The 26,980-nt window shown below is 40.5% G+C and overlaps 1 protein-coding gene across 4 annotated transcripts in view; it reads left to right on the top strand.

The window, feature by feature from the left end:
• PRKG1 (protein kinase cGMP-dependent 1) overlaps positions 1-26,980 on the top strand; it is a 660,310-nt gene that overhangs the window by 326,613 nt on the left and 306,717 nt on the right. For all 4 annotated transcript variants that reach the window (XM_079976270.1, XM_079976269.1, XM_079976271.1 and 1 more), the window contains one exon: positions 8,411-8,524. In XM_079976270.1, coding sequence (XP_079832396.1) covers positions 8,411-8,524 — 114 coding nt within the window. The remainder of the gene's footprint in view (positions 1-8,410; positions 8,525-26,980) is intronic.

Below are 26,980 nucleotides of genomic sequence, written 5' to 3'. Positions count from 1 at the left end.
CTGATGTGATATTGTCTAAAGGGCTAGTAAGCATTTAATATATGAAGAGTTAACACCAAAATCTCCCTTAAGGTCGGATCAGAGAGCTAAAATAGATTGTAGGAAAACTATCTGACCCAGGTAGAATGCATATATTAACAACTGTTCAAATATGGCAGTGTTTATTTTAATTAATTACTTTATTTCATGTCAGGATGTTTTTATTAGGTAGGTTGTATGTTTCTATAGACAGCTTGAGTTATGAATTTGATAAATAAATATTTGAGCTGAACTGGCTGGCCGTAGCCCTCCATGTTATTCAACACCCACATCAGGGGGCACTCCATAGAATCATAGAGTTCGAAGAGACCCTGAGGATCATCTAGTCCAGGGGTCAGCAAACTTTTTCAGCAGGGGGCCGGTCCACTGTGCCTCAGACCTTGTGGGGGGCAGGACTATATTTTTTGGGGGGAAATGAACAAATTCCCATGCCCCACGAATAACCCAGAGATGTATTTTAAATAAAAGCACACATTCTACTCATATAAAAACACGCTGATTCCCAGACCATCCGGGGGCCAGATTTAGAAGGCGACTGGGCTGGATCTGGCCCCCGGGCCTTAGTTTGCCTACCCATGATCTTGTCCAACCCCCTGCATTGCAGGAATATGCCAGCTATCCCATGTGGGGATCGAACCTGCAACCTTGGCATTATCAGCACCCCACTCTAACCAACTGCGTTAGTATTTAATGAGTTTTCAAATAGGAATGGTTTTATGTTTAAGTTTTGAATTAGAACAGGGCAGTCACTGCCTCCTAGTTTTTGTTTTCAAGTAAAATAGGAATAGGAATAGGCTTAACATGATAATTAAATGGACTGGGCATCATTGTTCATGGTACAGTGGTTCCTTGGTTCTCAAACGCCTTGGTACTCAAACAATTTGGAACCCAAACAATGCAAACCCAAAAGTAAGTGTTCCAGTTTGCAAACTTTTTTCAGAAGCCAAATGTGCTCCGTTTTGAGTGTTACACTTCTGATTTGAGTGCCACACTTCCGTTTTGAGTGTTACGCTGAGGTCTGTCTGTTTTTGCTATTTATTTTGTGGTTTTGTTTTTGTGGCTTTTTTGTCTTGTTTTTGTGACTGTGTGGAACCCAGTTCAGCTACTGATTGATTGATTGTGTGGCTGCAGTGCAGTGTTTATTGCTTTCACTTTATGGATCAATGGTCTTGTTAGGTAGTAAAATTCATGTTAAATTGGTGTTTTAGAGGTGGTTTTTAAAAGTCTGGAATGGATTAATCCATTTTGCACTACTTTCTATGGGAAAGCGCACCTTGGTTTTGGAATGCTTTCATTTAGGAATGGACTTCCAGAACGGATTAAGTTTGAGAACCAAGGTACCACTGTACTTCACAAAGGCTCCTCCTCTTCTTTCTGAAATCAGTGGTCATAATGTGTGCCTGCTCCCTGTGGCAATTTGCAGGAGACCTGAAAGAACTTGCATCTCTTCTAGCAACAGTTTGCCATCGTATGACCTCTGGCCTCGGATGACAGTATAGCCAGGGCAAAGGTCAGAGCAAGATTTCCTTAGTCTACCATTCTGTTCCTAACAGCAACCAGCTAATGCCTCAATAGCACTTGCAGGCCAATTATAAAGGTGACAATAACTTTCTGCCATAGCATCTGGTATTCAAAGGCATACTGGCTGCATTTGGATGTCATTATGAACTATGGTTTATTGTGCTGAGAATTTATTTATTTTTGCAATGTATACAATGCCCTGCTTTTCACTATTTGAGTCCCAAAGCAGCTGACAAAATAAAAACAAACAATATAAAACATTTAAAACAAAATTTAACAATTGGGGAATTAAATAATCAGAGCAGCATTCATGGTACAAAGGACCCCTGGAATGAAACAGTTTTAACCAGGCATCTGAAACTGAGCAAAGACAGTGCCTGCCTGATTTGTTGGGAGGGAGTTCTATGAAATCCAAAAACTTCATACTCGCGTGAGTCATGCTACTGGTCCATGGGGGACTACAGTTACTGCTTCCCCATATGATCTCAGTGATCATCTTTGGATATGCAGGGCAAGGTTGTCCTTAGTTGTTATCCTGGGCTAAAGTTGCCCAGCCCTGCCTGGAGGTGCAAAGGATTGAAATTGGGATATTCTCCATTCACAGCAGATGCTTTGTCACAGAGCTATAGCCCTTCCCCATAGTTGTTGGCATCTGTTATCTTGGGAGACAATTTAGGAGTGCACCTTTGGGGGAGAAGTCAAACTGTTGGAAGGTTATACTGCCTGCTGTGGCTGTAGAGACCAATACAGGAGAGACATGTTTTGTTGCAGCTGGAGAAGATGAAAGCGTGCAGTTGTGCTGCTGCAGATGCACTATGGCGTTTCTTCTTTCTGCACTCATTTAGTAAAATATAAATAAATCATAAAGCAGATCACTGTGATATCAAGTTCTCAGAAACTCTTCTTTTTATATTGCCTTCCGTCTACTAATTACTGAAGAGCATCTCTCTTCAATGGGCATTTTGGTGTCCCCCAAATACTTTTCTTCACCTCTCTCTTTAGTGCACTCCTCTCATCTAAGCTTTGCAGTAGAATTTTTCAACAGCAAGACAACTTTAACAGTGTGTTTGTATGTATTCCCAGATAGCTGCCAATTCTGTTATGTGCCCCCAGGCTTCTGCCTGCAAATTTTGAGGCTCAGCTCTCCTATTTCCTTTATATATTTTAAATCCTTTCCCCCTCTAGACTTCATAAGATTAGATTTCAGCTTTGCGTACCTTCAGTAATATAGCTTTGGGGGTTGAAAAATCTGAAATTGTTACCTCTTAAAAGTCTCAGGACTCAGTCTCAAGTTGTGTGCATCATTTAGTGAACTCATTCCTCCTTAACATGCCATGTATGGAATGGTTTTGAAACATCAGGGGGCTTCTGGATTGCTGCTTAAGTATTAATGATGTCAGAGGCAATAAAAAATGAACAAAATAAAAGTGGAAGAAATGTCAGCAAAAAATGCGTAAAGAGTGGACCTTTTGTGACAGTACTCACAGGTACGGAGCACCAGCACCCTTTTTTATGCCCATGGCATCCATGCTGTGCTGCTGCCTATGGCACCTTTATTGCTATCTGAGTATCGCCCCCTCATTCCTCCCCCAAAATGTATTACATAAAGGTGACCCAAGAATTGCTATTTTGCCAGAGGCCCTGATGGAACGGGTGTGTGAGGTCCCATCTCTTTTGAACAAGTAAATATCTGGAAAAGGAACTAAGTAGGTCTATCAGGAATGTTGGCAAACTATGCAGGAAAAACATGGTGAAAGAAGCCTAGTCCCTGATTTGTGAGCTTTGGACACGTAGAAAGATTTAAATGTGGAAGTATCATCTGCACATATGGGAGATAAGATGTTTCCTACTTATGATGATTTGAATCAACTTAGATTATTGCTATCTCTATATTTCAGACAATGTTTTTGCAAGGCATACTCAGTGTCAAATCAAGACTCTTTCCAGGGTGGAGCTTCTTCCTAAAAGAAAAATAGCTGTCACTAAACTGAGGAGACTTTATGCTGCTGCAGCTAATAGGTTGGTGAGAAGAGGAAGTAGGGTTTCTATCTGTATTTCTGTATGTGTGTGAGTAAGCACATTATAGCACATAAAATTCTATCCTTGAGAACCTGGAATGCAACCCCCCTACAAACAGGAAGTTGTTGTCAAAGAAAAAAGCCCTTCCCCCAATTTTTCCATTTTGACTGGCAGGACTTTGTGTGTGATGCTCAGAGCAACACCAGTGCAGAGTTAGTTTCTGAAAAGTTAAAAAACAGTTGAGAGTAGTAACCTTCTCTAGAAGACAGATCCACAGTGATAGTGTCATCACTGAAAAGCTCATGTCTGATGTAGTTGTTGGTCTGGGCTTCAGAGCAAGGTTTCAACCAATATCAGTGCATGTAGGGAAGTGCCCCCCCCCCCAAAAAAAGCGCTGGGTGAAGAGTGGGGAATTGTCATTATCAGTGAGGAAGCAATACATAGCTCATAGACTGCATCTAATTTTGTGGGTTACAAGCTATACAAGCCTATATTATAGCAGCAACATTAGTAGAATTATTTTGCTAATTCAACCAGAATAAAGATGCTATATATTGATAAAGGTGCTTTTGAATCAAAATGATCTCAATAAGTGTTTCAATTTCATAAAACTATATTAACCCTAAACGGCAAAACTGGAAGTTAGTAATAAACCATTAGATTATTGGCGATTATAAGATTGACATTCTCAGAGTCTGTTAATCTGTTTTTCCTTCTCCCTGCTTGCAAGAAGGAGAAAATGGCCATTTAATTATTGGAAGGGGGGAAATATCCTTACAATAAATGAGAATGTGATAGGGCTGTTTAGTTTATAGACCAATTTATGAGAGAAACACAAGTGCAATTCGGCTAAGGGTGTTACTTAATTTTTAATTGGTTGGACTGAATGTGCTAAAAGTACCAAATGTTCACACCGTAACCGAAAAAAGCAGCCCTTAGTTTATTTTCGCTTTCATTGTGGAGGACAAGAGAATGTGCGATTTTGCCTCCATATTGAGTTAGGGCTTTTGAGGATCAGAGCTTGTATTTGGATTGAGCAAGCAGACGTCACCAAATAGAGTGGAACAGAGATGTCACTTTCCAGTATATTCGCAGGCCCTTCAAAATACCCAACTTGATACGAATATGCCTCCTTGTGAATTTTGCAAAGAAAAATCTTCCACTTGAGGGCAAACCGCACGATTAACTCCATGTGCTGTTTAGTTCTTTGGGAGGTAGTGGTGTTCATATACTTTCATATACTTTGATAAAATTCACCATCCCTTACTGAAGTAATTTGCCTTCCTTGAAATTCTTTGGCTATTTTGCCAAGCCAGAAACATCAGCATTTCTCAGTAGTCAAAACGCAGCAGCTGCAGCAGCTCTCCCTGGGACCTGGATCCTGAAATAATAGTCTACATACTATCTTCCCTAATGAAAATGTTCATTACTGGTAGTTTGCGACTGTATTGCTATTTTCATTTGTTCTTCTTTCTCTGAGTGCTGTTGGGGCCTGTGATGTCCAACATTATTTGTGCAGTCTCCTGACTTAGTGAGTTAATGATTATATTCATTTGTTCCAAGCTTCTGGCAGTTTTAAACAAGGGACCTTAATTATGCAAAATTCTGTTGTTTATCTGGAAAGCCTAATGTAAGGATGCAGGCAATGAAAATCTACCCCCCCCCCCAGCTCTACAATGGCAGAAATTGCCCTACGGCAGTTCTGTTCTGGTTGCTTGACTCCTGACTGGTACAACATATTTTTGGAACTTGCAGAATAGTATATAATAAATGAGCTAACAAGGATTTTGATATATATTTTTATTAAAAAAATGCAGGATTATTTTACCCTCAGGCATATTTTTAAAGAGATCAGGGTACTAACTATTGTAACTGGAGTGCTTTCAAATTACTGTTAACTGTAGAAATATGCATATCTAATCATCAAAAAGTTGATCAGTTTCCTACAGAGGTCTTCAGACATTCTTTACATGAAGCATGTGTATGTGTGTGCAAGCAGTAAGCCCTGCCTTCAAGCGACAAGCTCTCACTACAGGAACAATTACTATGGGCAGACAAATTGTGCATAGACTTAGTGTGCCCATGTAGTTTGAATGTACACTGCCTAGTGAATCTATGCAGGGCGGGTAGACAGCTGCTATACCGAATAACTGATGGGGTTATTGCTACCCCCCCCCCCCCAATTAAGCTTATTGGTTGCTTTTCTTACAAAAGTGCAAAGCGACTTACAACACTAAACACATACGTTACAATGTTATATATATATATATATATATATATATATATATATGGTGTTCATATTTTTAAAGGGCAGGATTAAAAAAAATCCCATCCACTCAAGGAAGCTACAGATAATCAAAAGCCAAAGGCCTGGCAGAAAAGAAACGTTTTTGCCTTGTACCGAAATATATGCAATGATGGTGACAGGTGAGTCTCCCTGAGGAGGGCATTCCACAAACAGGGAGCCACCATTGAAAAGGTCCGTTCTCATGTTGCCAGCCTCTGGACCCTTCCATGGAGGGAGGCACACAGAGAAGGGCCTAAGATGACGATTGGATGTTCTGGGTCAGTTAATATGAGGAGAGGTGGTCCTTGTAGTATTGGGATCCTGAGATGCATAAGGTCCAGCACTTTGAATTGGGCCTGAAAACTAATTTGTAGCCTAGCAGCTGAGCCAGGATTTGTTTTATGTGCTCAGACAATCTTGCCCTGCTGTGGAACCTGACCACCAAGCTATACACCAGCTTCAGTTTCCGAACCATCTTCAAAGGCAACCCCATGTGTAATGCATTGCAGTAATCTAACCTAGAGATCAGCAGAGTGTAGACAACAGAGGTTAGGCTATCCCTGCCCAAATATAGGCTATATAATATTGGTAAGACATAGAGGTTGGGAAACTCATAAGACAGAGGTTGCACACATGAATTCTCCAGCAAGCAATGGCTGGTGTTATTCACTGCTTGATAAGGGGCATCCTTACCTTGCGTTTTGTGGAAAGACCTTTGAACATGTGGCTGCCATTAAGCACATTGATGCTTCACCTAAGAACCCTTTTGGTCCTGCATGTACTCAAGTGTTTCCTTGTGTACACAGTGTTTCTGTAAGTGCAGTCTGGAGACTGTCTAAAATATACATAGCTTCAGAAATGATCTCCCAGTGTATTTGAATTTACCTAGGTTACTCAATTTTGTAAAGATGGAAATGTTCCATGGCTGCCTGTTGCAATATATCTGCCATCAATTTCTTGTGATTGGTATAGATTTGCTCTTGCAGTGGTGGATAATTATATATTTAGTGAGTGCCTGAAAAGCCAGACTTGCTGGTTGGTTGGGAGGTCACAGGTCTTTGAAGTCTACACAGATGTAACATTAATTCCCTCAATTATGAAGAACTGCAGAACATATTTACTCAAAAAATTTTTTGATCAGAAAGGGGCAGTGATTGGGCAACTCCACATTAAGTGGGCTCTAAGGAACTTGCATTTTTGGTAGTCAAACCTAAGGCACACAAATACATTGGTGTATCATGCCACTTTGAATTAGACAGGTTGGCCATGGCTGCTTTCTGCCTCTAGATATGAAATGCCTCATTTTAGACATGATAAAATTAGTTTAATTTAATTTAAAGACATGATAAAATTAGTTTAATTGTTTTGAATGCAAATACAAATGCAAATTATGCAATGGAAATGGGTCAAAATAATTTCTTTTGAGAACAGCTTCTTTCTTCATGGATGAATGTTCACAAGGATTAGGATTTTCCCCCTTTTAAAATGACCAAAATTAGTTGCTTAGATTGCTTTATAAGAAGAGGGCCTGCTGAACAGAGTATCATGACATTTAGCTAAAAAATATGTGAGTTTTGTGCTTTCTGGGAAGACGTCAGTGTCCAATCTTTTCAAGTTCAGAAAGAAAGTGGGAGGCTAGACTTTTTCAATGTCTGTTTTATTTACTACAGTCCCTGGAATTAGTAAAAAGTAATTCTCAAATGATGTATCCAGATTCTTACACTATGAGTCTACATCTTTGGCAGCCAAGGAATATGTTTATTTAGGGGGTGGGGGTGGGAACTAGGGCCCATTCCACAGACTCTGCTGAGAAAGTGCTGCAGGCTCTGCTGCGGCCTGGTGGAAAGCCTGCTCTTAAGAAACAGTAGAAAAAGGGACAGCTAGGCTGGTTCTGCTCAGTCTAGCTGCACTTGACTCCACTCCCTCAATGGTCACTTTTCAGCTGCCATTCACCATTGGAACAGTAGAGGGAGAGTTGGGATTGCAGGGTCACTCAGTCAGCTAGGCTGAGATATCAGCCTTGTTTGGCTCCCTTTCTCCCTGAACTGTTACCATTCGTCTCCCTAAGAATTTTGCAACTTTAAGAATTAGTGTCTAGGTTTGCTTGTTGTTTAATACACAGTTACGCAATCTTCAAAGTTTATCCGCTTTTGGTTTTATATCATTTGAGGCTCATTTCTGGATATGTAGAATGTATATGTATGTGGAAATGTCTCCCTCAACTACAGATTGAAAGATTAAACAAATGGAAAACAAAGCATACTTACACTGTAAAGCATGGCATCATTACAACATTGATTTCTTTACCATCTGTGCAATGTGAGAGGGCAGGGATGGGGAAGCTGTGATCATATAGATGTTGTTGGACTCCAACTCCCATCACCCCCAGCCAGCATGGTCAATAGTCAGGAAGGATGGAAGCACCATCTGAAGGGCTACAAATTCTCCACTCTTGTTACAGCAGTTCATGCTCATGAACTGTTATGCAGGACAAATTCTAAATGATATAAAAGTTTGTGATGTGGAACTGTTCTTTGTTCACAGATGGAAAGGTTGAAGTGACAAAGGAAGGTGTGAAACTGTGCACCATGGGACCTGGCAAGGTATTTGGGGAACTCGCTATCCTTTACAACTGTACCCGGACAGCCACCGTCAAAAGTAAGGATATTTTGGAGTTTAATCCTGAAGTCATAATGTTGACAAATACTGATATTCAGTCCAGACACACTTCGGTCACTTAGCAGTTTTGTGAAGTGCTCGTATCTGTAAAAAGAAACAAAAACGCTCCAGGTCTACACATTTTTGAGAAACATTTGTTCTTTCCAACGTTTGTTCTTTGAAGACTGAGTGTAAGTGGTTTAGATATATGACAGTTTGCAGAATCTGTGTTTCGGAAGTTCACTCAATAGATTCTGCACCCTCCCTCCTTTAGTTCACAAAAGCTTCTGCAACTGAAACTGTTCCATTTCCTATGCAAATTAAGAAAAAAATGCATTAAAAAAACACATCTAAAAGAGTAGATGATTCTAGTAGATGAGCTAAAGGAGCTGGTGGAGAATAGAAGTGTTGCTGTGATAAAGATATAGAGTCTCACTTATTTTTTCATTGTTCGCATGCCCTTCTTTTTGCACATACTTAGGGCAAACAGGCTAGAAACTGTTAATGTGTATAGCCAGCCAGTGCTGTTATACCTATTATTCCTCACAGCATCTCCCTTCTTATCCACCTCCTTCCCAAGATGTTGTTTTGTGTCTGATATTTAACAGCAACTCCCTTTCCTCATTAAACTGGACTGGTGGTGAGGCCAGAACTATTGTCATCCTGAAATGGGAAATTCTGAAGAGAAATTGGCAGTATATTTGTTAGTAATTTTGTACTTGTTTTATCCCTCCCCACCTCCACCCCATGGATGTTTCAACTGATGGCAATTATGCAGCTTCTGTAGGCAATGACTTTGTGCACAATGCCACTTAGAATGCTAACAAGTGACTTCATTGTAATTTCACTCACTCATTAATGCATAAATAACTGAATGGCAGTCATAATTGTAATTAGCTTGATATTCCTTCTCTTTGACAGGGAGGTCACCAGTTAGCATTTGGAGGCGTTTCTGCTAGTTCTAGATAAACACATGCAATTCCTTGAAGTGCAGAGAGTTTATTTAAGAAACATTATTGACTAACACATTTACATTATTGCTATTGCCTCTGAAATTGGCTGGAACATCTGTCTATTCTCCTGTCTAAAGACAACTTGGCGTATTTGTTGCAACTCTGAATATGCAGCTGGTAAGAAGGAATGGCAACCGTATGGAAACAATGATAATGTTAAGCATTCAGCTTCAAAAATGCAACCTGAAAAGTTTGTCAGTTCTGGCAGAACCATTTCTCTTTAACTGTTGCATGTTAAAACCTTGTTCTCACCTTCCAGAGTAACTTTAAAGTTCTGCAAAGAGCCGGACCTTTACAGTTCTGGCTCTGTAGCTTTGGTACCAGAAGAAATTCATCAGTGCTCCTCATTATTAGTCTTCCTAAAGAAGTGAGGTGTCAGTCTGCTTGCAAGGGATTTTGGGATCTAGCTGGCTCTTCTGTGCTATTTTAAGTATGCTTTTTTTTTTGTTTGTTTCTGTCTTTTTGTAAATAGTTTTTTGTAAGCTTTCTCAAATGCCAGTAAAATATTGTTACTGGCCACCCCAACCTCTGCTGAGCAGTGCACAAGATACCAAGGGGTATTGACACTCAACCAGTGTGTTGCTTTGGGGAAAACGAGGTGCGGCGGAGTCTGCAGCATCTTTGAAATATGATTTATTTACACATATGTACACTGGAAGCTTTCAAAAGAGAGAACTTTCACAGCATTCACATCTCAGGAGGATCCTGTCCTTCACAGCAGCCCAGTATTGGATTCCCAGACATCTCTGCCCTGCATGGCCTATGCCTGGAGTGCTGGCTCCGCCCTTCTTCCCAAAAACCCTTGCTCCAAATAACTGCTCCCCCCCTCCCCGACCTGGACACATTTTTTCCTGTGTGACATAACACCTCCTATAACCTCCACCACCCAACTCTGCTATTTCTTCTGCTAACTAACACACAGCTTGCCAGGGGTGGGGGGTGGGGAGGACAGCATCTGCATGATCAGTTGTTCTTTAATGGCCCGGTACATGCAAATTGCATGACTTGAGTCTTGAATGTTGCATAGATTGAACATATCAATGGCAATTAGGCTTGTTGTACAGCAAACAAGGAGGCATTAAATGCAGTGCATCTCAGGTAATGCCCAATGGTAGTGGTACTGCAGTGTAATATTACAATAGGGTAATGACATTTGGAAGTGGAGCAATCCATATATATATTTTTGCCCGAGAGGTACTCAGCTGGATTTTGAAAGGTCACTGCACCTAAAAAAATTTCTTACGTTTTGCATCCTGCTTTTCAAAAAGCACATGATATTGATGTTTAAAACCATGTCTTGCATGCTCATACACTGCATCTGTAAATGTGTGGATTCATATCTTTACAGTATTGCTACCTGTGTGTCTCTGCTGTGTTTGCATGCCTTCCCATTCAAGTCAGTCACTGGCACGTGATAACACTTGCTCTTGCATTAGTTTTTTCCCCCCTTCCCAAATAACACTGGTCAACAACAAATTTGTTGTCTGTGGTTTTTCAGTTGATTTAGGACAAATCTGATGCGCTGAATCCAAAAATCACATTGGTTTTGCTCAATCAGGTCAAGTTTTTGAGCTATGGCCACATGTCATTTTTTTACGTTTTTGTTCACATGTACGCTTGTGTGGAGCATTTTAGAAGAAGTTGGTGGGGGTAAAATGCCATGTCGAATAATTGTTTTGATTGGAAATGATTATTTTAATGACAAGAAGTATTCAGGTCCGATAGTTCTGGGTGATTATGCCAAAAAGGGATCAGTTTGAAGTCATAAAACCTCGAAATCTTCCATAAATTGGTGCGGCCAAGCTTAAAGTTGGGGGATCAAAACTAAGTTAATGGGGCAGCCGCCCCACAAAGTATCCTGATCGTCAATCAGCACGTTGTCCTGTAGCTCATTGTGATGAAATTCCAGTGCCTATCTTCGGAGAACTTCCTGAAATTAGTGATGAAGATGCCTCCAGTGTTGAAGGACATGAAGAAGAAGTGGTTCTTGAAGATGATGCTCCACATCCATTTTCCCAAAAGGAGTTGAATGATCTAGTTCACAACCTCAGCTTGTCAAAGGACTCTGCCGAATTGTTGGCATCCAGATTGAAGGAAAAAAACCACCCCCCTTGACAGTGCTCGCACCAGCTTCTTCTGCAACAGGCATCAAGAGTACCTCCGTTTTTTCTCGGAAGAGAAGGACTTGGTGTACTGTGCAGATATTGCGCAGCTTCTGCTCAAGATGGAGTGCCACAGTACGAACCCAAAGATTGGAGACTGTTCATTGACAGCAGCAAGCGATCACTGAAATGTGTTCTGCTACACAACGGCAACCAGTTTGCCTCTATACCCCTGGCTCACTCAAGTACACTGAAGGAGAACTATGAAGCAGTGAAGTATGTGCTGGAGAAAATTGGTTATGATCAGCATAAGTGGTTTATTTGTGTTGATCTGAAGATGGTGAACTTTTTGTTGGGACAGCAGTCTGGCTTCACCAAGTACCCATGTTTTCTGTGCATGTGGGATAGTAGGGACTGTGCTCAGCATTACACGAAGAAGGACTGGCCTGTACGGGAGGAATTGGTGCCTTGCAAAGAAAGGAACGTCATCAATGACCCTCTGGTGGACAGAGACAGAATACTCTTCCCACTGCTGCACATCAAGCTCGGCTTAATCAAGCAGTTCACCAAGGCTCTGGACAAGGATGGTGACTGCTTCACTTACTTGTGCCAGGCTTTTCCAGGATTGACCATGGAGAAGTTGAAAGCTGGTATCTTTGATGGTCCTTAGATTCGTCAGCTCATCAGAGATCCAGAGTTCGGAAACTCAATGAACAAAGTGGAACTGGAAGCGTGGAAGGCATTTGTTCTGGTAGTGAAGAACTTTCTTGGCAACAATAAGGCCAGAAACTATGCAGAACTTGTCAACAACCTGCTGACTGCTTTCAGAAACCTGGGCTGCAACATGAGCGTCAAGATGCACTACCTATTTTCACATATGGACCGGTTTCCTGAGAACCTGGGTTCAATGAGTGACGAGCAGGGGGAGAGATTCCATCAGCACATGAAAGAGATGGAGACCAGGTACCAGGGTCGCTGGGATGCAGTCATGATAGCTGACTACTCTGAAGAGAGACCTCCCTGCCGCTGAGCATTCCAGGAGTTCCAAGAAACAGAAGTTCAAGCCCTGAAGTTTGAAAAATGGTGAAGCAACATGCAATTTATGTGTACTTACCTTTATCAATGCCCACCATTCAGTTTACAGTAAACCTGACCTGATGGAGAGAAACGGATGCCATTTCCTGATTCAGCAGTGCAAAAATACCCTAAATCAGTTGTAGAAATCTAGACAACATTCAAAAAGTAAAAAATTGTTGCCCAGTGTAATCAGTATGCAAACACACACACACACACACACACACACACACACACACCAGCCTTCTCTCCGAATAAAATAAAGAGTGCTGCTTGTGGGGCTCAGCAGCTTCCTTTTGTGCTAGTTTTTACACTTGACAGCTCCATTTGTTCATATTAAGTGATGGGTCACTGATTCAAATTCAGAATAAAGGAGACAGCACATAAAGTATTATTGATAAAAAGCAATTCTCTGATCTTTCAGAAATAAGATATTAATCTTTTTTCTTGTTAACAGATGGATATTCTAACTGAAAAAAGCCCTGGCTCAAGCTGTCAGATCCAGTAAAAGACATACAAATTGGTTCTTATAAGTATCTTACAGAATTATCTATTTATCTCATTAAATCATATTGACCCCCAAACTAGTTAATCATTTGAAGTTGCACTACAAGTGGAACGTACAACAAAATGTTGCAGCATAGTGTGCTCATGTTATAGGACACTAAATTACATTCCTCTTTGTTTTCAGAGTTTTGAAAAAAATAAAAATAATTAAACATTTTTCTTTCTGTGGCTGCCGAGCATTTTCAGTTCTTGTTGGACTGATTTAGGGGTGAAGAGTCTACTTAGCCCCCCCAAAAAAATTGTTTTCATACTTCTACAAACCTTAGAGTTCCCATAGCCTGTTGATACGTCTCCCTCATGTGTGTGAGGTGCAGTTTTAGGCATATAATAATCAGCACTGACATCTGAACATCACTATTATTGTTTTGTTTTTGTTTTAACTATTTATAGTGAGCAATAGTGGCAATCAGTGGCATAGCGTGGGGGGTGCAGGGGGGCCGGTCACACCGGGCGCAACATCTGGGGGGGGCGCACTTGCCGCCTCCAGAGTTGTCGAAGAACCTCGGGCGCAGGCTGTAGCAGAGCCCCATGTCTTGCGGAACCGATGAGCTGTGCGCGCGTCCGGACTGAAGGCGTCCGGCAGGCAGCGGCTCTCAGCGCTCGCCGCGGTCCCCGTGCGTCAGGGCCGTGGAGGGCGCGCCAGGCAGCCCCTCCTCACAGCCCCGCCGCCGCTGCCGCCGCTGCTGCAGCTGCTGGGCCATGTTGCATTTTCCTTGCCTCTCTGTCCTCCTCCTCCTCCGGGCAAGCGGCGTCATTTGGACGGCAGCGCCAGCGGCAACTCGCCTCAGATCACCTGACACGGACCCGCCGCCGCCGGCGTGGCTACCTTACCGTAAATACCCCAGCCCAGGCAGCATCAAGAAGAAGCTGGCAGCGGCGGCAGGTTAGGGGTTAGGGGCGCAAATTACTTGCCTTGCCCCGGGTTAGGGGGCGCAAATTACTTGCCTTGCCCCAGGTGCTGACAACCCACACTACGCCGCTGGTGGCAATGGCAGCCTTAGCAAGGAAGGAGGTTTAGGGCAACTTCAGATGATTACAGCTGCTCCCCAGTCATCTGAGAGGTATAGGACTAACCACATTATCCACCTGAATTAACCAAAACTGCCTGCAGAGGTTTAGTGAAAGAGCAGTCTTCTTTCAGCTTCTTTGAACTTTACATAAATAACAAATAACTCTTCCTGCTCCAGCCACTCAAAAAGAGAGCAGCAAAAAACAAGTTAAACAACGTAAGACTATTAAGAAAATAGCACGGATGTTGATGATGTATGGAAGAGAAAGCAGAAATCAGGGCGGATGATTAACTGCTAATTTTTTGCCTGTGATTGAAATGGTTCCAAATAATTATTCAAAAGATTATGCATTCTACAGTGCCAGGATAGTAAACAATTAAATTATAAATGGCACCATTAGCTGTGGTGCTAATAAAGTAGCACGACTGCAGTGTTATACTCATTTTTCACCATTCTAGAGATCAACGTACCCTGATAATTAGAAACCTATGTCATGTCTATTTGGAAACTAAAACATCACCGGGAAGCGGGGGGGGGGGGGGAGGTGAGAATAACTGTCCCTTGTTTCCCAGTAAGAGTTCAACATTTACTACTGGGGATCTAGGGAAAATTTAAAAAAAAACCAATTGAAATGGATCTAGAGAATCAGTTTCCTCCAAGAGCACCTAGAACTCATCTGCAATTACCCATTCAAGAACATTGCCTAAGAAGGTGAGACTGGCAACTGGCCAGTAATTAGTTAGATTTTCTGAATCCAGTGAGGGTTTCTTGAGGTGTTTTTACCATTGTCTCCATAAAGCAGGCTGGATTTGTAGCCTTGGATGTTACTCTTGCTGTATTTTACTGTTGTGATTTTAATTATCATAAACCACCTGGGATAGTAAGTATGCCTGGGCTATATATCTGTATGGTAAATAGGCAAACATTTTTTTCCAGAGAAAATATAGACAGACACACTTTTCTTTTAGTATTGTCAGTGGTGAAAACGTAACCTGAAGTTAGTCAGCATAGTGGGAATATATACCGGTAATTGCATTTTTCTTTCAATTTTTTTTTTTTTTTAAATTAAGGGTAATGTGGGTGGGTGGGTGGGAAGTACCGTATTTTTTGCTCTATAAGACTCACTTTTTCCCTCCTAAAAAGTCAGGGGAAATGTGTGTGCGTCTTATGGAGCAAATCCAGGCTGCGCAGCTATCCCAGAAGCCAGAGTAGCAAGAGGGATCGCTGCTTTCGCTGCACAGCTGTTCTGGCTTCTGGGATTAAGAATATTTTTTTTTCTTGTTTTCATCCTCCAAAAACTAGGTGCGTCTTGTGGTCTGGTGCGTCTTATAGAGCGAAAAATACGGTAATTTATCATTGTCATTTATCATAGTGGAAAGCACAGTGGAAACATTCTTATAAAACCTTGAGACAGCTTTTCCCCCCAGCTAGTCAGCTGTGTATACATGAGGTTCACTTCTGATCTGCTGAACAGCAAAGAATCAGATATAAATGCAAGACAAGTTCCTGCTGCATTTATCATGTAGGTTTGAGGTGTGATAGGGCATGCAGTAGATAAGGCCTTTTCATTGTTCCAGTCATGCTATATCTAAAAGTCTTATTCTTCCCTCCAGAGCAGTTTTTAGTGAATACGTAATCTTAGACTCGATATCACAGTTGGAACTCATTAGGACAGCTGATGCCCTCTGGAAGAGTGATATGGCCATTTGGTCTTACAATAGCTCCTCTGTGAATAAGACGATGATTTCAGTCTCTCAGAGCTGTGTAATGCTGTGATCACGGCACACGAATGTAAGATATCCACTGCACACTGTGTGTGTATAATGCGTTGCAAACGGAAATGTTGTTATTTGAAACATTTTGAGCTTTTAAGTAACTTTGAGCTTCTAAGGACACTGAGATCCAGTGCCGAGGGCCTTCTGGCGGTTCCCTCACTGTGAGAAGCGAAGTTACAGGGAACCAGGCAGAGGGCCTTCTCGGCAGTGGCGCCTGCCCTGTGGAATGCCCTCCCATCAGATGTCAATGAAATAAACAACTATCTGACTTTTAGAAGACATCTGAAGGCAGCCCTGTTTAGGGAAGCTTTTAATATTTGATGAATTATTGTATTTTAATATTCTGCTGGAAGCTGCCCAGAGTGGCTGGGGAAACCCAGCCAGATGGGCGGGGTATAAATAATTATAATTATAATTATTGTTATTTTTAAAAGCCAATAAGCAAAAAAAACCAACCAGAGCTAACAGTAAAGTGCTGTAAAGAATAGGGATCCTACAAAAAGATAACAGTGAATTATGTAAAGGAGAACCATAAGTATGTGGCTGTGGTTCAGCACAAGCCTCTTAGACAGGCATAGGCAAACTCCGGCCCTCCAGATGTTTTGGAACTACAATTCCCATCATCTCTAGCTAACAGGACCAGTGGTCAGGGATGATGTGAGTTGTAGTCTCAAAAAATCTGGAGGGCTGGAGTTTGCCTATGCCTGCTCTTAGAGATCTTGAGCTTGTTACCTCTTCAAGCATGATGTCAATTCACCACTTTGTGACATGGTCCAAGAGCTTAGTATTACAACATTATCTCTCTGCAACTGCATAATATTCCAAAAGAATTCAGAACTTAATGAGAATCAGATGAACTGGCAAACACAACGTATACTTTTCATTAAGTTCTGCCTGGTTTTCAAATCAGAGTGCTGCAAAGCATGGAGACTCAGAGGAATTAAACAGGTGAAAAGATTGCATTTTAAAAATTAGATAGAAAATGTCAAGGAGAAGACAAATAAGCACAGCATTGATAAGCAAAAAATGTTTTGAGTCTTAACGGGGTGTTGTTATTGAACAACAGAAAGGAGACCAGATTTACCATATATTTGGATTGCTCTAAAGTGGCTACATGCTATAGTTTAGATGTGTAGAAGCAAACAGAAGAGCAAAACAATGGTTTTTAAATTTTAATTTTTGCCTAGGAATCTTTTGGGACCTGGAGCTTCTCTAGTTGTAGACAAATACAGCAAATATGGCAAAACTGTACAGAATAATGTGGGTTCAGACACTTTACATTGTAACTAACAACGATGGTTGCGTTCTGAGTGCAGATTCAAGATTATATGAACATAATTGGTTGCAGCTTTATCTCTTTTCCCAGGCTTTGAAAAGTGTTAGCCATTCCTCTTTGGGAAAATCAAAACCATATTTCTATTTCTGGACTTTAAGCTTGTAAAAATATTTTATCAGCACTTTTCCTATGCCAAAGTCAGCTAAGTTCTGGGTAAGGGTGAAGATTTGACACAATATACTTTTTCTTCTTTCTTGTATGCTTTTGGTATTCGGACATTCTCTTTTTAGGTAATAAAAACCTGAAAAATGTAGAAGCAGCTTCCGCCCTACAACAAGCATAAAACATGTAACATTTCCCCTGAAGAAGAATGTGTGCTTTCAAACTGCACTGGGAATTCTGGAAAGCACTAATATCTATCCTTCAGTAAATCACTGTTGGCTTTGACCTTCTGTTTTTGTGTGTGCGTGTTTGCAGTGTACTTCAGTGATAATATCCAGGTAGAAATTTTCAAGGCATGTAGCTAATCTCCCAGACTTGAGCAGTTTATTTGCTGAGAGTGAGCCACTTCCAATATTCCCAGGAAAGTAGCAAAGAGAGGACATATGAACTCTGCCCCACATGCTTCTTGGTCTCATCTAAAAGGGGAAATGTGCCCACAAGGGTGCTCAAGTGCTCAGGCGCTGTACCCAGTCATTTGTGGCTTAACAAACTATGGTTTATTAAACAGATGTCATTTTGTATGGACTGGGACATTCTCTTTTTTATCTTTTCTTTGTTTTTGTTTTTTAAAAACTTTAAACAAACAAAAATGGAAGTAGTGCCGTTGCTGCAATTCACGTCACGTTTCAAACAATCCACTTACGGGCCATGAATCATAATTCAAAACATCATTATAGTGACAGAGGCTTATAAAATTATTAATTGTCAGCTTTTCTCAGCATTTTGTAGGGGTGACGGCATTCCTGAAGATTGATTCATCATCTTCAGGGTGATGGTGGGAATTCTTAGACCTTTCAAGGTGGGGGTGGGGGTGGGGGTTACCTTCTCCCATGGAGAAGTAATCATGGGTTTTCCCTTTATTATTGTCTCCTTTTGATAAGGAAAAAGTCTTGCTGCTGTTTCAAGAATGCCCTTGGGTACGGTGCATCATTTCAAGGGGCATTCTGTCCTCAGGAATGCTACTTGGCTGCTCAGAACACCCACATGAAGCAGCAAGACTTTTTACCCATAGAAGAAAGAAAAATAATAATAAAGAAAAACCCACAGCTGACTCATGTTAAGGTAATGCAACCCTTCCCACCAAAGGTTTTTAAATGTTGACTGTTTCCTGCCAACACCTTCACAGAGGACAGATGATCCAGGAAAAGTATGTGTATCACATACCTTAAGTATGAATGGAGTGGAGAGTGAGCACTCAAGCACTCAAACTTTGTGTCAATCAATAATACAAATGGGTGAGAGCATGGTGCACCCAAAATGAGTGTGACTCATGCAGGAGCGCGAGCCAGAAGATGTGCACCCTGGTTTTGCACTGGAACATGTTGGAGGGTGTGGTGGCACAATTCACATATCACAAACTACCACAAAGATACTGACATTCCCATGGTTTGGCTTTTGAAAAACAGGGGTTCCACGTAGCTGATTGGGAACCACTGCTTTATGCAATGCATAATAAACTTATGGGATTCTTTGTGGCAGGGAAGGATAGCACTTAATAGCTCTTTCAAATAAGAGTAGGATGCATTCATGGAGAAGATGCATCCCTAAGGCACTTAGTCAAAATACTTAGGAATGGAGCCTCCCTGTTCAGACACAAGGCACAATGATTACTGGATGCATTACATGCGACTTGGCTCTGACATAAATGGCAGATTCTGAGGGCAGATAAGGATGCTAGTTTTGTTCATACAAAATTATTTTCCGTACACTTGAGTCCTAATACCAAGAACTGCAGGCAATAAATTTAAAACTTGCAGAGGACAATGCTAGGTTTTTTGTGTTGTTTGTGTTGTTGTTGTTTTTTAAGTTACCAGAGATGTAGTAAACCTCCAGTTGGCTATCTGCTTGACTTCAAAGTTTTTAGCAAGGATTTCTTTGAATGTCTTTAAATGAAAAAAACAAACAAACCAATACAAAAACATTCCCGAGGGTTTGCTATTTGTTAAACTGGGTAGATTACATTGCTGGTTAGTTCTTTTGTATGTGTTTATGCTTAACAAAATTGAAGCTTTGATTTTGTTCACCTCTTGGGAAGCATTTGGGATCTTTAATTTGTCTTGCTCCTCTACTTCTTGACTCATTTCTTGTTCTTTAGTACTCACTTATTAGAATTATTTGTTTGCCTCTAGCATTTTCAGTGTTCAGCCTTCCTGCTTTATTTCCTGATGCAGAGAATATTGTCACTTAACTTTATTATATCTGGGTCCTATGGGCATTTTCTGTTGTTTTCTTGCTAACTTTGTCTTCTGTGTGGTCTGTCTCTCCCATTAAGCTGTTTTCATAATATTCTTTTACTTGGTCATATTATCCAATTCCCATAGTTCCCAACTTTTAAAAAATTCAGAACTTGACAAGGCTGCAGTAATACTGAAATGCACGTTGCAGCAACTTTCATAAAATTTGGTAATGCTTAATGTATAAGTGAACAGAATGGGATTTGGCTGACTCTGCTGACTGATCCATGATGAACCTAAAGCCAAGACTACCAGGATTGGTACTTTTATTATTTTTGGTTTATATTTGTAAATTATAAATTCAGTTATATCTGGTATCACTGCACTTCATCCTTGGATATGTACTCATATGAGTTAACATAATGTGTCTGGAATGTTCTCTAATCGTCCAAACTATTGTTTGGAGAATAAGGAATGAGCTGTGTGTATGTGCTTTCCACCCTTCCCCTTTGCTCTTCTTATGATCTTAATAGCATACTTACTAGTTTATTAAACCTCAGTTTGTTGTTGAACTGGAAAACTGTGGTTTGATCAAGTCCTAAAAACCAGGATTGCAAACTGGGATCAAACAGTGGTTTGCAACTCTGGTTTGCAGAGATGAATCCAAAAAGTTTTCCATTTTGATTGTCACAGCAGAATGTGGTTTGATAAAGCAGAAGTATGTGAAGGGAGGAGGAAGCATATGCACACATACCTTATTCACTTGATAGACTGAGGAAAATGATGTCTGTCTGACTAGAAAAATCATACTGTTTATGTAGTATGTGTACCTGGATTACTTGAAACTGTTCACATGGACACAAATTGAGCTGTCCTATCAGCCTTGTTACTGCACAGAATGTATATTTTAATAGACATGCACAGGATTGGCCTGCATGTCTGTTTTCGAAGTTATAGATACAACTGCAGGAAGAGTTCAGAGCAGGCTCCCTCAAACTCGGACCTCCAGATGTTTTGAGACTACAATTCCCATCATCCCTGACTACTGGTCCTGCTAGCTAGGGATCATGGGAGCTGTAGGCCAAAAACATCTGGGGGCCGAGTTTGAGGAAGCCTGGTTCAGAGACAAGAATAGAATAGGGACCCCTTTTTTCTTCACTACTTTCAAGAACCACACCCCCCCTGTAGTACATAGGTATAATGTGCTTAGCTTTGGGCTGGGCAGTTAGCCCTTTATACAGCACTACGGTAGAATTCTTCAAGTGGCTGGGGGAGGAGGAAGTATTATTTACCTACCCTCACCCCCAGACACAGTTTCAGCCAACCCAGCATTTTGTTGTGCAACCATATCATAATTCTGACTTGCCAGCTTGTATGTCAAGATGACATTGAGATTTCTGCAGCACTGGTAACAAGCTTATTCAGAAATCAATTTAGGGAAAATAAGCATTAGATAATCCCTAGGGCTAGCTGGCTGAATTGGACCTACTTGGGCCAGTGAGGAGGCCAGGGGAGAATTAGCTGTGGGGTCTCACAGCGGGTAATCTTCATAAAAGGGGAGGGGAAGGGAAGAAAAGGGAAATAAAAGATCAGGCTGAATTCAAATTAAAGGCCAGGTGGAATAGCTCTGTCTTACAGGCCTGATGGAAGGAGGTTAAATCCTGAAGGGCCCTAGTCTCATAGGACAGAGCATACCACTGGGTCGGACAATAGCAATGCACCCTCTTGTGAGGTGCCGGTTCCAGAACCCTCCTGAGATTTGCTGGAACTGAGTTCCAGTGAGTTCCCCCTGGGAAAAAAAGCCCTGGCTAGAAAGCTGACCTGTACAGATCGGTCCTAAATATATTTATTCATGGGTTCAATGGGGCTTGCTTCTTGATATGTCAGTTTAAGAATCTAGCTATAAGAGCACCAGTGAGAGATTCTTAACTAGAAATGGGAAAATCTTTCAGTTTTGGTTTCTCATTTTCCAATTCTTAAGTTCAGTTAACCTTATTCCTGCATATTATTCTTATTTATTTATTTAATATCCTGCTCTTTCTTTCAAGAGAGCCTTGAGTGACTTATGTCAGAATTATTTTTTAAGTCTCTGTGAAAGTTCATACACATTTTCATGCACATTTCTCCCAACATATAAATTTTTCACTGCAATTTTACCTAACGTGGCTTATTGCAATCAGTTTTCCCCAGTAGAATGCATTTTTCTACACTTTCTGTATGAGCCTTTCACTGTTGTATGCATTTTTGTGTGCAGAGAACTACATCACATTGGAATTTAGCATGAAAGGCGTGCTGTGGTTCATATGTTGGTTTGTGAAGTCCATATCTGGAAGTACATATCAAAATGCAAAGTGAACTGATTTCTTCCCCTAACAAGGTTATGATGCAGTAGTAAGAAGAAGCTAGAGAAAACCATTGGTGGTGAGATGGGGGAACTCAAACAGAATGTCTATTGAAAAAACTCCAGCTTCTCCTATTACTGTTACGGTTAATTACAAAGTACTACCACACAGGTTATAAAGTACAGAAGTTAAACCATGGACAGAAATCAAACCCAGCTTGAGATCAGCTATCAGAAGAAGCAACTGTCCAATGTTAGCCTGATTCAGAGCTTAAAGCATGTAGGTGTGAAGCAGAGAACTCAGTGTTTGTCTCACTCATCAACAGATCTTCAAAAGCTACAAAACCTCCCAGATCACTTTTGTGACTCCAGAGAGATGTGGAAGAAAGGCCATAAGTTTACTTTTCAGCATCAAGGAACCCTATTTTTAAAGGTCTTTTGAAACTTCAACAGATCAGGTTACTGCAGCCCACTGTCAGATACTTTCATCATCATCATCAGTCGCTGGGTTTCAAATCACTACTTCTGCAATACAGGTTTTTCATTATTTAGGAGTGCAGCCTGTGTGTGTGAGAGAGTCCTGCTTTGTAAGGGCTCCCCGAATCACAGTAACAATTAATATTTTTGGAGCTGCCTGAGCTGTTTTATCAAATGAAGATATTGCAATCCTATTTAATGGCATGAGGAAAAAGAATATGCCCTGAGGTGCTTTGTGAGGCTCATTGGAAGTCTTGGATACAATTAAAGCTATTTGCAGTATTCCAGGGACATTAGGGAACAGAAAATTGAAGTATTCGTCTCTGATTAAGTACCTATTTTAAGCAAGTGAGACCTCCTACTGAAGTCAAACTGAGTGGATTCATTTGAACACCTCATGTGCTTAAAGCTAGACTATTACTTAAATACCTAGCTCATTCAGGGTCTTCTAGAGGCTTTGTGAAGACTTACAGTTCACCTTGAAAGACAACAGTTTCTCCCTGTTTTTCTTCCCTACTAACTTTCAAGTGATGAGTCTCAACAGCATATACTTACAGGTTACATACAGTTTTCTGGCAATGCAATGCTAGGCAGACATTTTAAGAGTTACCAGTTCATTTCTGACTGAAGTGCCATTGTTCCTGTGCAATGGGATTTACTCATTCTCCTCTCCCTTGCTCCCAACAATAAGTTCCTCATTGTCATAATGTGTACCTTCTGAGTTGGTGTAATGCATATTTGAAAAGAAAAACATTCTTTAATTAGCATTCTGAAATTAATTTATGAAACACTAAAATGTGCCTGACAGTTAATTTGATTTTCTGAATATTTTGATATCTATTACCTGAAAAATATATCAGGGAAAAAGCAACAGATCATTAAAATTATTGAGTATTTCTATAATTTCAGTAACTGTAAAATAAATACTGGAAGAAATACTGATTATGTAAAGATTTCTGATATTATAAGCATGTGAACCAACAGTGGGCTGTCTTGGGTGTAATATTAAAATATAGTTTAGCATTACAAAAAATGAGTCTAGGCTCCTTGCTCCCCTCAGGCTTTGTATGGTCCTTTATCTCTTCTAGTTCTGCTGCAGTGAGAATTTTAAAATGTCCACTTATGTTTATGAGTAACTAGTTTTCTGTTTCTTCCAGATCTTAAACTTTGGCTCATCTTAACTGTGGCTAGTAAAAACAAACCATGGTACACTATAGTTTGAACTTTGAAGGTGTCTTGCTTCCACTTGCTATAGTTAAGGCAAATCACATTTTGCCTAGATTTAGATGGCATGGCAAACTGTATTCAATCTAAAATGCAAGTTTCCAATCTCCTTACAGCTGCACTAGAGAACAGGGGACACAAGAGCCTTGGCTCATTCTTGTAAAGCTTAAGCCATAGTGCAGCTTATGTCCAAATACATCCTTTGTAGTTGAAAAAAAACATTTTGCAAAATTTGCTCTACACATGTACAGAATATGGAGAAATTTGTTGGGACATCTTCATTAATTTAGCTCTGCGCCTGAACTCCTGAATTGTTACTCCTTGTCTGGATAAAGAGTTCTTTCTTATTTTGTGTATATAGGGCATAACATAGACCTAAACCTCTGGGAGAAACTGTGGAAGAATGATTTGACATTTACCATGTTATACTTTGAAAGAGAATTATATGAAAATGATGCCTAGATGGTATTTAACCCTGAGTAGGCTGGTCAAGATGTACAAAGTTGGGTCAGATCTGTGTTGGAAATGCAGAGAAATGGAACATTTTTTCACATGTGGCAGACATGTAAAAAAGTTAAAGGCTATTGGGAAATGATTTACAATGAGTTAAAAACAACAACAACATTCCCCCCAAAACCTGAGGCTTTTAAAAAAAGGAATACTTCCGTTTGAAGCTCCCAGTTATCAGGAAAAAAACACATTTATGTACACAACCACAACGGCTCGAATTTCACTAGTCCAAAGATGGAAAGTAAGCAACATCCCTAGTAAGGAAGATTGGCAACTTACCGTAATATAATAAAATTTATGGAAGCAGCAGGCTTAACTTATAGAATAAGAAAGCAATAAGAATATTTATTCAAAGAGGAGTGGATTTTTTTTGCTGAATATGTAAAAAAATAATTGTGTACAATTGAAAATGCTGGTAGCATTTACATAAATTCAACAGTATGGTAAATATTTGAAGGATGTAAAATGGAGAAACAATTAGATTGGCTATAGTAACATAGGCAGGAATGATAGGTAAGTAAAATGAACCATGAAAGGGGCAGGAGGGAAGTCAATTGCTACGTGGTATTATGTAAAATGTTTATTTTGAGATGTATAAACTGAAAAATTAATAAAAATTGTTATATATAAAAAATCTTTCTTACTTCCATGTAACAGCATCTCTCTCTCTCTCTCTCTCTCTCTCTCTCTCTCTCTGTGTGTGTGTGTGTGTGTTTGTGTGTTGGATGGCAGAGCACTTGGCCCACGTTCCTATATTCACTAATGCTACTGTCTGAATAATCGTGGACCTGCTTCTTAGGCATGCTTGTTGGGACCAGAGCTGGTGTAATTCAGATGCTGCTGCTGTTGGGTTTGGCGTGATGTATGGATCTAGCCATCTTCATGTCCCTGCCAGCACCCAGCAGAGCCAACTTAGCTGTAGAATCAGTGGGCCTTGGCTTGGGCTCTGGCAGGTCCTTAGTATGCTCTGGGCTGCCACTTGGCACGGTCAAGTGCAATGACTACACAGGGAAGGTATGTGCATGTAGGATAGCAACTCCATTAGAACATTGCTCTGGAGAAAGAAGTAAATGCATGCAAAAAGTATGTGTAAAAATATTCTGGTTAAGCCTCAGGAAATTACACTTTTGTTCAACCTCTAAATTAAAGACTTTAGTAATTAAAGTTACAACACACTGACAAGGTTTCTCGTCTTAATAGATCCTTAGGTATCAAATGATAATTTATTTAATTTAAAACTGCCTTTAACAATTCATATGCTAGTGACCAAATGATTCAAAATTGCCCTTTGGCACGGGAATATTTTATTTCATTAAATTCTGATTCGTGGTGTAGTTGACATAGAAGTAAATTATGCATATTTCTTTCAAAAGTTTCTACGCGTGCCAGTTCAAAATGTTGTATCTCTTCTGACTTATATTTTAAGATCTCACAATGAGATTGGGATCATAACATAGGCATAATTGACCAATGTACATTCTCAAACAGCTCAGAAACACTGGAAGGAGCTGATTCTGGCTACGTATGGAAATGAGAAACTGTACAAAACTGGAGGGAGGGGAGTGGGATCCAAACCATGGAATACAGAGGGCACAATACTTTTCAGGTATCTTGTCTAATAGAATACTATTATGCATTCTTATTTCTGACGTGTTCAGAACACTGAGAGTGCTGGCTTAATATTAATATTAATGTGGTGCAGGAAGTCTGAGCATGGAAACGGCAATTGCTTTCCATCAACTTCCATATAAATCACTAGATAAGGAAATATGTACTGTGTAAATTCAGGTATGTGCATAATTTGGGAGGGGGGATTGAGACTGTTTGAAAGCCACCCACTTTCTAAGACACCTGTTATTTTTCTACCACAATATCTCAGTATTTTATATTCACTTCTGCAGTGTGGGAAGAAAGCAGTTTCTTCTTTGAAAACCAGAACTAGGAAATTGTGAAGTAACCAGGTGGGGGCAGAGCCTGTTCTACCAATACGTCGGGAAGAAGGAGCCTGCCTCAAAGAGCCGATATTAAGCTACAAGGAAAGGGCAGAAAAGTTGCCTGCTACTTGATTTACTGTTATGTTTTCACCATTGGGGAGCACCAATTATTTATTCTTTCAAAGGCACCAATATGTATTTGGTTATCTCTGGTTTGAAGTAGGTTACTTGTGTGTGTGTGTGTGTGTGTGTGTGTGTGTGTGTGTGTGTATTAGCTGATCTCAGTTAAAAAGATGCATCAGGGCGAACAAAGAATGATTCCTTGACAGAAAGAAGGGGTAGACGAAAGGGATGGCAAAAGTAGAATCTGTGTGGAATTTCCCAGGGTTTTCTGAGAAGGCTTTGCCTGACAGTTTTTGAAACAGAGAGTGTCATCTGCGAGGGCTAGAGAGGAAAGCAGATGGCAAAGGTAGAAAAGAAATTGACTTGCTCATGCCACTAACATTTTACTTACAGTGAGTATCTTGGAGGTGGAAGGAATGCATACTTCACTGTTCAAGGATGTTTCAGAAAGACACATTTTCCCCATTTTCCAGATTCACTACACTCACCCCCAAGCTACAAAATGTTTATGTTCTGCTCTCTAACATAGAAGAGGAAATCCCAGGGAAGGGGAAATAGAAAAGATAGCATTTTCCTCTTTCTCCACTTCTGTTTCCCCTTTTTGTGGGGCCTCAATAGGCTTACAAGGCTCCTT

The sequence above is a fragment of the Podarcis cretensis genome, assembly GCF_951804945.1.
Source record: "Podarcis cretensis genome assembly, chromosome: 5".
Lineage (NCBI taxonomy): Eukaryota > Metazoa > Chordata > Lepidosauria > Squamata > Lacertidae > Podarcis > Podarcis cretensis.
This window is presented reverse-complemented; position numbering and strand designations above follow the sequence as displayed.